The 12,169-nt window shown below is 39.9% G+C and overlaps 1 protein-coding gene across 2 annotated transcripts; it reads left to right on the forward strand.

Moving 5' to 3' along the window:
• The first annotated feature begins 4,449 nt into the window (after nucleotides 1–4,449).
• On the forward strand, nucleotides 4,450–11,245 carry ska1 (spindle and kinetochore associated complex subunit 1). Of its 2 annotated transcripts, XM_032547046.1 has the most exons (8): nucleotides 4,459–4,545; nucleotides 4,710–4,935; nucleotides 5,904–5,989; nucleotides 6,073–6,188; nucleotides 6,330–6,424; nucleotides 8,807–8,923; nucleotides 9,746–9,915; nucleotides 10,111–11,245. In XM_032547046.1, the coding sequence occupies exons 3-8, from the start codon at nucleotides 5,908–5,910 to the stop codon at nucleotides 10,257–10,259; spliced, it is 729 nt and encodes a 242-aa protein (XP_032402937.1). In that variant the 5' UTR covers nucleotides 4,459–4,545; nucleotides 4,710–4,935; nucleotides 5,904–5,907; the 3' UTR covers nucleotides 10,260–11,245. The 2 variants fall into 2 exon arrangements, with proteins under 2 accessions (XP_032402929.1, XP_032402937.1); XM_032547038.1 differs by lacking the exon at nucleotides 4,710–4,935 and having other exon boundaries at nucleotides 4,450–4,545.
• Nucleotides 11,246–12,169: the final 924 nt, after the last annotated feature.

The following is a 12,169-nucleotide window of genomic DNA, read 5'->3' on the forward strand; positions in this document are numbered from 1 at the left end:
CAGTGAAAGAGGTGTACGGAGCCTAGTGCTGGAAGAAAAACGGCGAGTGACTGAGGGTCACTGCGCGTAACACAAACCCTGTAAATTCTAGACACTAACAGGTACCATAGAATTGCACAAAAATCCGTGAGGGACGGCGGAGTCCCTGCTCGAAATTCCGTGAAAGAGGTGTACAGAGCCTTGTGCCAGAAGTCCATTAAAATGCTGTCTACATCGTTTTAAACTGTGTGATTGTGAGAGTGAGTGGGAATAAAAATAGCAATAGGTATTTTGTTCCATATAACACAGTAGGAGTGTAACAAGTAAACCTTTTATGGATGCAAACTCCACTAAAAACCCACCTGTTTGGAATTGTATTTGAAACGTAATCAATTACAAATTTATTGATGGAACCTGACTTAATGTCGTGTTTTGATTGTTGATTCTATGTTTTGCTTTGTGTTTCTGTTTGATATGATGTAAAGCACTTTGAAATGTCATGCTGCTGAAATGTGCTATACAAATAAAATTTGATTTGATTTTTGATTTGATTTTGGCATCACACCAAGTCAAGCCAGTAGCCACAGCTCATTAGTCACAGAAACGCTGCTATCACTAATCACCACTTTCCACCTCAACCTCCCTCACTGCCTCATCTGTGCTTAAGCCAGAACTACAGTATATTTTAGCACTAAAGGAGCCTTGAGAGGCAGCACTGAAGGATTCTTAGGAGGTAGCACTGAAGGAGTCTATTCAGTGCTAGAGGTGAAAAGAAAAATCCGCAATAGTTTTATTGGTGCATAGCAAGGACCCTCAACCTTCTTCTGCTGTGAGATTTTGCAGCAGATTCTGAGTTGAAGTTAGCGGCTCTACAGGAGAAAACTGCTAACTTCTGCAGGTGATGAGAGAGTTATAGAATAGAATAGAATAGAATAGAATAGAATAGAATAGAATAGAAGTACTTTATTCATCCCAGCAGGAAATTACTTCGTAGTTACAGCATAGAGACAAGACACAATAACAACTACCAGTGAGTAGTAGTTGTAGTGAAAAATAAAATATAAAATGCTATAAATTGTAAAATATAAAATGCTGTTAATATAAAAAGCAACTTAGAGCAGTCCTTGCAAAGATTCAAAAAATGCAGATATGTATATTTAAATATATGTACAGCAAGTGTGCCACAGTGCAGTTGTGCAAAATTGGACTGATTAGTGCAGAACAATGATTTAGCTTTTATTGTACAGTGAGATGGCATGTGGCAGGAAGGATTTCCTGTATCTGTTCCTACCACAGCGAAGCTGGAGAAGTCTATGTGAGAAGGTGCTCCGCTGTCTGTCCACTATGTGGTGGAGAGTTGATGCTGAATGTGCTGGTGATGAGTGGAAGGAGCAAGAGGAGGTATTGGTGTACAGGCACCAGGAAAGGCGGCAGGTTCTGGGTTCTGGATCTCAGAGGAAGGCCTTTGGCTTTAGAGTGCAGAGAAGAGGCTTGAGCTCTTCGGCGCAGTGGTAAGGAACAGGCTGAGGCTGAGGCCTGAGATGAAGAACAGCCTGTGGAGTTGTTAGCCAGTTAGGAGCATAAATATAATCAGTCTGGCTAAGATAAAGACAGCAGGACCTCATCGGAAGATGGGATTGTGAGCAATTAGACTCGATGTCAGCTGAGGCTGATTGAGGCTTTGAGGTACACAGAGCCTGGGGAGGCTCAGGGAAAGGTTTGATGAGGGCAGCTCTTTGGTCGTTCTCTATTTACCAACATTTCCCCCAGGAAACAGCAGAAGCATCGGAGCTCACCTCTGCAGCTCATCGCAGGAATGGCCTGCTGCAGCCAGACGCCTGTGGGGGGAATAGAGATGAGCCACCGTGACAACCTATACCCTCACCACTGATTTTAATCTACTGAACTCCTCAGTGGTAAAGGCTTCTGCTGGGTCCTTTTGGCCAAATTCATCTTTCTGAGAATTGATGGATGTTGGACCAAACTGGAGCAATATCAAAGGAAGTCTCATTTTGCAGATGGGACAAGATAAAAACACAAATACAAGTTTAAATACACATAAACAAGTGGCTACTGACTGGTTGAGCCATGCTGTTATCCTGCTCCTGGGCCAGAAGCTTTCTAGTATAAATTACCATGGTAACAGATGTGTGATTGCTTTTGTGAAACCAATAGAACGATAGGAAACCCTGACTTAACCCCAGATGTTAGCTTTGGGGCAATAAGGTAATAATATTTTTAATTATCACAAGGTTTTTACAGCAACAATGTGAGAAAGGAGAATCATTGGGCTTAAAAAGTTAAAATATGTTTTAACTATTACACATAACAAATGTAGTTTAAATTATTACTCTTCAATACAGTACTCTTGTTGATATGGTTACTTGCATACTGGTCTTATGCAGATGCAAGATTTAAACATTGCAACACTGACATCAAGTGTCAACATTTGATAACTGCATGGCAACAAAAATATGTTTTATGACTTATTTATGTTTGTTTTAGAAAGTATAAATCACTTCTTTAATAATTCTGAAAACTCTGTCAATATGAGTTGAGGAGCTTCTCTTCCATTTGAGAGTCTTTCTGGAACAAAGCTGTATTTTCTACCAAACAAAAATGGATCATACAAACTTAAGGACCAACAAAAACACTTCTCTACACAGAACCCGATGTATATTTTTGGGGTTGCATCTGTGGAAGACTCTGTAAGACTGACTTAAATGAGTAAAAACATTTATTAAGTCATTCACGTATATTTACAGATTAGGCAAACCCAAACTTTAGAAATTGAGTGAGTCAAAACTTAGAGACTGATAAGAGGGACAAAGCCAAAAATTTCCCCTGCCCCTCTAATCTAGAGTCTCTCTGCCTTTTATAAGGTGCAGGCTGTCGTGGGGTGTGTGAAAGGGGACAGGAGGTGGAGTACGGGACATTGCTGGACAATTTTGTGACGTAGTACAGAGAGAGCAAACTTCTGCTTCTGCATGGTTGACAGTGGTTCTGCAGTAATAAATCACATTTGCTCCTAATCTCCATCTCAGGGGCAGATGTGGGGCAGGTTCAATCTTACACTAGACTGGTGTTACACTAGACTGGAAGTGAACACCGATGTGCTCTACAAAACGGCCATGAACAGACTCTATTTTCTGTGGAAGCTCAGGTCTTTTAACATATGCAGTAGGATGCTCTTCATGTTCTATCAGTCATCAGTGGCTAGTTCCATCTTCCATGCAATGGTGTGTTGGGGTGCTGCAATGAAGGTGAAAGTCTTAAACAGACTAAAACTGATAAGAAAGGCTGAGTCAGTTGTGGGAATCAAGCTGGCTCCACTGGAAGAGGTGATGAGAGACAGAATGCTGAAGAAGAGCAGAGCTATGAAGGATAATGCCTTTCACCCCCTCTACAGCCTGGTGGACAGCCTGAGGAGCAGACATAGCCAAAGATTACTGCAGCCCAGATGAGCTAAAGAACGCTGCAGCAAGTCATTTCAGACTTTATAATTCATATATAGTCCTAGAGCTGTGCGTTTTAAATGTTGATTATATATTTAGTAATGTACTGAGCAGTATGTCTGTGTCCTTAGGATTATAACTGCACATTGTTATTTATTATTGTTGTGTGTTTATTTTTATTACTTTATTTATTTATTTATTTTAATTTTTATTGTGTACTATGCAGGAACAAACAAAATGCCCCCTCTTTGGGGGCTCAATAAAGTATTATTATTATTATTATTATTATTATTATTTCTGTTGTTGTTGTTGTTGTTACTTTTAACCCAGAAAAAGAATTAGAGCAAACTTAGAATCCAGAAAAAAATTCTTCCGGAACAGGAACATTTAGTTTTTTGGGCTTTTTTGTTATATTTAGTTGTTTTTTTTTTAATTACTTAGAAACTGTGGAGTACACATTACTTTTACAAATTTAGAGCAGACTTAGAAAGTCCAGAGAATACATATACTTATCTAGCAACCCAGAAGTCCAGAGGATACTTACTTACTTATGTTTATCTAACAACCCAGAACAGGGATTAGAACAAATTTAGAATCCAGAAAAACTACCTTTAGCTACTTCTTTTTAGTCTCCTATCCTTCCAGTCCAGAAAAGGACTTAGACCAGAGGATGGACACTTATACTTATCTTGCAACCGTGCCTGTACAATAGTATCTAGTTTATATACTTTGGATCAACATTATTAGATCTTGTTTATATTTCCTTTAAATCCTGTAAAGCACTTTGGATTGCCTTGTTGCTGAAAATGTGCTATATAAATAAAATTACTTTTAACTTTAATAATAATAATAATAATAATAATAATAATAATAATAATAATAATAATAAACATTTTTGCTTTCTCGTCTGAAACATTTTTTATGTGTTGTTGTAAAAATAAGCATTCGTAATATAATTTTACTGGTGTGATAATTTTACCCAGAGTCTTTGAACGCAACAGTACCACAGCGCATGCGCTAACATTTGACGTATCACCTGAGCTAGCTTTCAAATAAACCGGGAAATAGCTGTTTATGTCTATTTTATTTGGAAAAAAAGTGTGTGGTCTGTGTAAGTATGGGTTTTATTAGGATTCTTTTTACGTTTATCGACACACAGATAAACTTTATCGTTTTATGTCCGAAGATTTGCTTACTTTAGGTTCCGTTTAGAGCAGATGAATACATATATTTCTCCTTGAAAGGTCGAGTTCATTCTTTGTTTTCAATTTTCAGCTAGCTGGTGTTCAAATGAAATTAAAGCAAAGTTCTCCGGTGAGACTATACGGTCCTTAGAAGATGGTAGAATGCTCCTGAAGACGCCACAAAATCATCACTAGCAAAAGACCTTTTCACACATGTTCGCCTCGCATCTTGTTATTAATGAGTTTGAATGGAAACCTGTTAAGCCTGAAGGCCAGATATAATCTACGGTAATTGTATGTACTTCTTAATCGAAAAGGTAATTTATTTTGATAATTCATCTTTCAAAGTAAAAGTCAATTTAATCCACACAAAACCGGAGTGTTTATTTCTATTGATTTTGATTATTACAGTTAATGGAAAGCCCTAAATTTGGTTTCACGGGAAAGTTGAACAGTGCATCTGATTATTAAAAATGTATTTCTCTTTCAAAAATGTGAAGTTGTTGAAAGTATGGTCATATACTGAACAGCAACCTACAGTACATACATTCAGTGTTTGGTTGAGGCTCCTTTTGCATTAATTGCTACATCAGTGCAAGTTGGCATGGAGGCGATCAGGTTCTTTTAAAGGCCCTCGGTTAAAACCAATGTTAGTTGAATTTTGTGCATTTATTTAAAAAAAATAACACCTTGATACACAGTTATTAAATTACAATTCAGTATTCCATTAAAACTGTTTTTGTGTAGTGAGTTTTCAGACTACTGGATGAAAGGATCATAAGGCCAAAGAGCAGATGGTTCTTATATCTATCTATACATGTTCAGCATATGTAAGCATCATATTTTGCCAAAGTTATGACAGGCCAGCACAATAGTCATACAGATGATGTGAACATTCAGGCATGTTTGACCTCTACAAGCTCCACTACATCCTAACTCACCTAAGGCTTTTATGATGGGGAAACTCCGCTTCCCTAAAATCTTAAGTATCCATATCTTTATTTTTACCTCTTAAGAATATTTAATTTGTTGTTCAGAAAGCAATGATTCGTTATTGGCCAATTAAATATTGCCAGATCTGTCTTGTAGTGTAAAGTGCTTTGAGTGGCAAAGAACTGCTAGTGCTGCTCAGTTACCATTAACTAGAAGAAAAATGTCTCTTATCATGCAATCTGTTTCTCAATAGGTTTCACAGTTTGGGCTTTTGTGCTGGCATTTGTTCACTGTACATTTTCCTTTGTTCTTTATTTTCATTGTGAATGATTTTAAAATGTCTGTGTTCCAGGACAATGGCTGACCTGGAAGAAATCTGCCAACACTTTCAGAATAAACTCTCATCCTTACAGTGCATGCTGGATTTGTCTGCTGCTGGTAGGACAGTGTGTTTTGGTTAGTAGTAACCATGTAAAACTATGTTTGAAATTATGACTGGGCTTTTTCTTCTCCACATTTAGATTTGCCCCAGCAGAAGATAAAGAAACTGGGACAAGAAGTATTGGGACTAGGAAGAATTCTGGAGGAGTTTGAAAAATGTGTCAATCAGCAGAAAGAGCAACTAAAGCAGCTAAAGGTGAAGTTTTTGTTGCTGTGGTTGATGAATGAGCAGTGCTTGGTATTCAGAATTCACAGGACAGTTTCAGAAATAAGTCAGTAATTTTTCATTTTGTGCCTCTGCTATGTTGTAATTAAAAATATGCTTTTATGCTTTCAGGAACTTGAGAAGTTATTTCAAAATGATCTGGAGAGTGTTCAGCACATGAAGGACAACTTTCCCGCACACATTCCTAAAAGGAAAAGTCCTGTCAAGTAAGAAGATGTTGAAATTCTTGTTTTGTTTATATGAAGAGCCATTAATATATTGGGTATGGGTTATTTTATCATTTTCATTGTTGCCATTTATCTGTATAGTTAGTTATTTGTTTTGTGACAATAAGAAAAAGAAGCAAATGTATCTACAATCTAGAAAATGTTTTTTCTTTAAAAAAAAAAACCTTTTTATACACTGCTCAAAAAAATACAGGGAACACTCAAATAACACATCCTAGATCTGAATGAAAGAAATATTCTCATTGAATACTTTGTTCTGTACAAAGTTGAATGTGCTGACAACAAAATCACACAAAAATCAATGGAAATCAAATTTATTAACCAATGGAGGCCTGGATTTGGAGCCACACACAAAATTAAAGTGAAATAACACTACACGCTGATCCAACTTTAATGTAATGTCCTTAAAACAAGTCAAAATGAGGCTCAGTATTGTGTGTGGCCTCCACGTGCCTGTATGACCTCCCTACAACGCCTGGGCATGCTCCTGATGAGGTGGCGGATGGTCTCCTGAGGGATCTCCTCCCAGACCTGGACTAAAGCATCCGCCAACTCCTGGACAGTCTGTGGTGCAACGTGACGTTGGTGGATGGAGTGAGACATGATGTCCCAGATGTGCTCAATCGGATTCAGGTCTGGGGAACGGGCTGGCCAGTCCATAGCTTGAATGCCTTCATCTTGCAGGAACTGCTGACACACTCCAGCCACATGAGGTCTAGCATTGTCCTGCATTAGGAGGAACCCAGGGCCAACCGCACCAGCATATGGTCTCACAAGGGGTCTGAGGATCTCATCTCAGTACCTAATGGCAGTCAGGCTACCTCTGGTGAGCACATGGAGGGCTGTGCGGCCCTCCAAAGAAATGCCACCCCACACCATTACTGACCCACTGCCAAACCGGACATGCTGAAGGATGTTGCAGGCAGCAGACCGCTCTCCACGGCGTCTCCAGACTCTGTCACGTCTGTCACATGTGCTCAGTGTGAACCTGCTTTCATCTGTGAAGAGCACAAGGCGCCAGTGGCGAATTTGCCAATCCTGGTGTTCTCTGGCAAATGCCAAGCGTCCTGCACGGTGTTGGGCTGTGAGCACAACCCCCATCTGTGGACGTCGGGCCCTCATACCATCCTCATGGAGTCGGTTTCTAACCGTTTGTGCAGACACATGCACATTTGTGGCCTGCTGGAGGTCATTTTGCAGGGCTCTGGCAGTGCTCCTCCTGTTCCTTCTTGCACAAAGGCGGAGGTAGCGGTCCTGCTGCTGGGTTGTTGCCCTCCTACGGCCTCCTCCACGTCTCCTGGTGTACTGGCCTGTCTCCTGGTAGCGCCTCCAACCTCTGGACACTACACTGACAGACACAGCAAACCTTCTTGCCACAGCTCACATTGATGTGCCATCCTGGATGAGCTGCACTACCTGAGCCACTTGTGTGGGTTGTGGAGTCCGTCTCATGCTACCACGAGTGTGAAAGCACCACCAACATTCAAAACTGACCAAAACATCAGCCAAACAGCATAGGTACTGAGAAGTGGTCTGTGGTCCCAACTGCAGAACCACTCCTTTATTGAGTGTGTCTTGCTAATTGCCAATAATTTCCACCTGTTGTCTATTCCATTTGCACAACAGCAGGTGAAATTGATTGTCAATCAGTGTTGCTTCCTAAGTGGACAGTTTGATTTCACAGAAGTTTGATTTACTTGGAGTTATATTGTGTTGTTTAAGTGTTCCCTTTATTTTTTTGAGCAGTGTATTATTGAGGGCTTCAATATTTTAGAAACCTTAACAATGCAGTAATCATCAGTAGTAAAAATAGATACTGTCCTACTTTAACATCGTGACGGGGGACACCAACTCTTAATTGACCATAATATTCTGTATTTCATTACATTAATTCAACGTTTCAGGATTCCCCCAGAAAACTCTCTATGCTCTGTGGTAGAGGCGCTAGTGCAGCTATCTAGCGGCCTACTGTTTATTTGAGTTAAAAATGTTCAAAGTTGACAGGAAATTTGAAAGTAATCTGACGTAATTATGTATTATTGGAAGACAAATATTAACAATACTTACACCAACTACAAAGTTTTAACTGTTTCACCAAAGAGACTCTTTAACCCCTCTTTGCCATCACTTATACTGGTAAATAAAAAACCTATGATAAAAGAACAATGCTTAGCTTGCAAAGCCTGTAGGACTAATATCTGACGGCAGTGTTAATTTTCAAGGGTGTGCATTAGCCCTGATTTAACTGTGGCAGCCTCGTTGGCAGGACGGGGTGCCCACCTTGAATAATGGCAGGAGAAACACCATAAGGATCTATTGTGCGACTTTGAACAACTGAGAATTATTATATTTGGTTTGCAGGGACAACAAGCCAGCAGATGATCAGCAAGCCCAGGCCGAAAAGACTAAGAAGATCAGCAGGAACTTAGTGAAAGAGTTGGATTATATCACTATACAGGAATATGAGAGCATCCCTCAGTAAGTCGTTTTTTAAATTCTAGTTTTCCGTGACAAAATCTTATGATATAATTATGGTGTAGTATTCTATCAAAATGAATATGAAAAAAAAATTACTTGGAAAGTTATATAAATAAGGCTTTCTTCCAATACTTGGTTTAATGCAAACTAACTACATGGAGTTGAAGATGGCATCATATATCTGCTTCAACAAACTGTCATCTTGTCAAACCACTTTGAATATCATGTTCTTTATAGTGTATGTAACACTATTCAGCCTAATTTACTTTGTCAGAAATTCCAGAAGACACAGGTGGAGGCCTCAAGAATCACCTGGATCAGTGACTACCTGACAAACAGACCACAGTCTGAAACTGTAGGGTCTTTTGTGTAACCAAGTGGCCAGCAGCACAGGAGCACCACATGGGAATTACTCACTCTCTCTTTTTTACACTGTACACACTTTGCAAACTTGCAGTACAATATAATCAGCAGAAATATAGTCATCTGGTGTATAAGAAAGGACAAGAACTTGTGTACTTGGAGGAGAGAGTGAACACCTCGGTGTTCATCTGGGCAGCTGACTGGACTGGAGACACAACAGTGAAACTGTCTAAAAGAAGGGATGGAGCAGACTGTAGTTGAGGAAGCAGAGGTTCTTGTGTTAGCAAGAGATTAGATCAACTTCCATCTGTATTTTATGATACGTCATGTTAAAATCTCATTTGTCCCCAGAGCTGATTTTGTGTGTTCAACAATGTACTTCTGAGTTCATTTGTCCAGAACTGTTTCTTTAGGGTTTGTTTTTTTGCATGACTGTCTATATGCATGTTTGTTTTTCAGTTACATGAAAGGACGTGTTTCATATGAGCAGCTCAATGCTGTGGTGGAAGGCATTAACACTTCTGTAGCAGCCAAGTATAGGATCCTCTGTCAGCCACTGAAGGCTCTTAATAATCATTCACGCAAGTTGCAGCAGCTCTTCAAGGACCAGGAAACCAAAGATACAAAAGGTATGCTGCAGGCCATACGCCCCTAAGCAGCTGTGGATGAGAAAATCTGCATGCATTACCTCAGTTGATAAAATTGACTGAATTGTTTCTCCTTTGTTGTTTTCATGGAAACTCTCCAGATGAATCTGGGAAAGCTTGTGACGCATCCATACAAAGACACTGATTAGTTTTCCTCTTTCTTTTCTGTACCTGCAGGACAGTTTTTTGTCGTGGAGGAGGACATGCGTGAATTCACCCAGATGAAAGTGGACAAACGCTTTCAGGGGATTCTGAACATGCTGCGACATTGTCAGCGTCTCCGTGAGGTCAGAGGGGGCGGACTGGTCCGTTACGTGTTGATGTGAAAGGACACACTTCCTTCTAGACTTAACACCATGACAACACTGTAGGCTGTAATTATGTATGTTATAGTCAGGGAGACTGTTGTGGATTCTATTGAGCATTTGTCACATTACTTGTGTTAATGAGACAAATTTTGTTTTTGATTTGGATTGAATATTTGCTAAAATTGCAAAACCTTTGCAGTATTAAAGCATTTATTTTTTCTCTGCTGGGGTCAGTACAGTTTAGTGTCTGTGTACGCTGTAGCTAAATTATGTCTTTCAATGAACCAATGGGACGCAGTTAACAAGCCTTCATTTTGTCAGTGACCTTTGATGTAAATTGAGATGAAAAGAAATCTATTGAACCAATATTTCGCTCCTGTTTCGAACATGGCTTTTGTTTTCGCTGAAAGTTGTTGTACTCTTAGGATCACATTTTTCTGCAATTCAGGTATTTACTAGCCATTGCCTTGCTGTGCAATTCCACTGGAAAAATGTTCTCTCTTTCAGCACTATATGAAGCAAAGTATAGCACAAGGGGCTGGGTTTTTACCAGGCTAGGTATTTACTGACATATTCTAAATAATAATTTAACACACACTAGACTGAGACATGGCAGAGGGGTGAGAAGTCCAGAACTTTGCAGATATGTTATCTTTCCACAAATAACAGAAGACACGAAGGAAGCACATGCACCAGCCTTGCCTCGGTGGGACTGCCTCGCTGTGTGAATGGGTGAATGACTGAACGCAGTGTGAAGCGCTTTGGGTCCTCTGGACTTAAGTCCAGTCCATTTACCATTTCCAAGCAAGTCCAGCTGGAAAACGAAATCAGCAACCGTATGAAGCTTGTCAGCAGAAAAAGCATGAAGTGCTCTAAACTGTCCCAGTAGATACTGCACTGACTTTGATCTTATGTGACCAACCATGCACAGATGTTGATTTTCATCAGCTGTAAGCCAAATTAGCAGAAACCAGTTTTTGAAATACATCACTGTTGGAAAAAAGGATTCAGCCTCTGAGTTTTTGCTCAGATTGTAATTAACCTTCACAGAACAATCTACACCTGCCTTCTCAAACTGTGGTCCCGGGACCACTAGTGGTTAATCAGGCGCCCCCTGCTGGTCTTTAAGGTACTACATGTTTATTCCACTTGATGTGAGCTCAAAGTGAGAACCACACAGTTAACTTACCAAGGGATTGTTTAAAAATGTGACTTAAGACCTGGTCACTCAAAAGGATAACTTATATGATCAAATGAATTCATGTGGGCAAGAATGTTTTAGTTTCTTGGCCTAAGCTGCAGAACTTTTGTTTTTAGAACACTATTCTGATACATAACATGCTGCAATGAGTGCAGTATGATGGGAACAAGGCAGTGAATAGCAGGTATTATCAAACTTTAAAAAGTTACGTAGCTTTGTGTTAATATTAAATTACTCTATCGTTTGTTGTTGGTCTTAGCTTTTATCATCTAATTGATCCTACGGTATTCCAGTAAGATGTCCGTGTAGCACGAATGAACTTTACATTTGAAACATTCTGAGCCTTCGCTGGACAAAAGTCACACTGGGTTGATTGTTTTGGTCTTGACTGTAGCAGACATTTTGTTTAAAAAACACTCAAACAAGGCAGTTAATCACAGGGGTAAAAAAAGCTGCAACTTTATTTTTAAGGAAGCCAGATTGAAGCTGGGGACACAAAATACAACTACAGACGAAGACTATGAAGATGAGGCGTTCTCACAGATGGGTTCTTTGTCCCTGACTGAAAGCCTGCCGCCCATCACACCGCCCATCAAGCCGACCGCCCATCACACCACCTCCAGTCACGCTTCACCATCAGAGCGTCTCTGTTTCCACCTGGCAACTCCACAGCGCCCCCTGTCTGAGAACCACAGTGTAGAGGCAGCTGAACCGCCCAGAACCAGCA

Source organism: Xiphophorus hellerii, chromosome 2 (genome assembly GCF_003331165.1).
Source record: "Xiphophorus hellerii strain 12219 chromosome 2, Xiphophorus_hellerii-4.1, whole genome shotgun sequence".
NCBI classification, from domain to species: domain Eukaryota; kingdom Metazoa; phylum Chordata; class Actinopteri; order Cyprinodontiformes; family Poeciliidae; genus Xiphophorus; species Xiphophorus hellerii.

Excerpts from the sequence above, each read along its gene's own strand:
- ska1 (XM_032547038.1), top strand. The coding sequence starts at position 5,908 with ATGGCTGACCTGGAAGAAATCTGCCAACACTTTCAGAATAAACTCTCA. Across the intron at positions 5,990-6,072 it reads GCTGGATTTGTCTGCTGCTG|ATTTGCCCCAGCAGAAGATA; the intron begins GTAGGACAGTGT and ends CTCCACATTTAG. Across the intron at positions 6,189-6,329 it reads AGCAACTAAAGCAGCTAAAG|GAACTTGAGAAGTTATTTCA; the intron begins GTGAAGTTTTTG and ends TTATGCTTTCAG.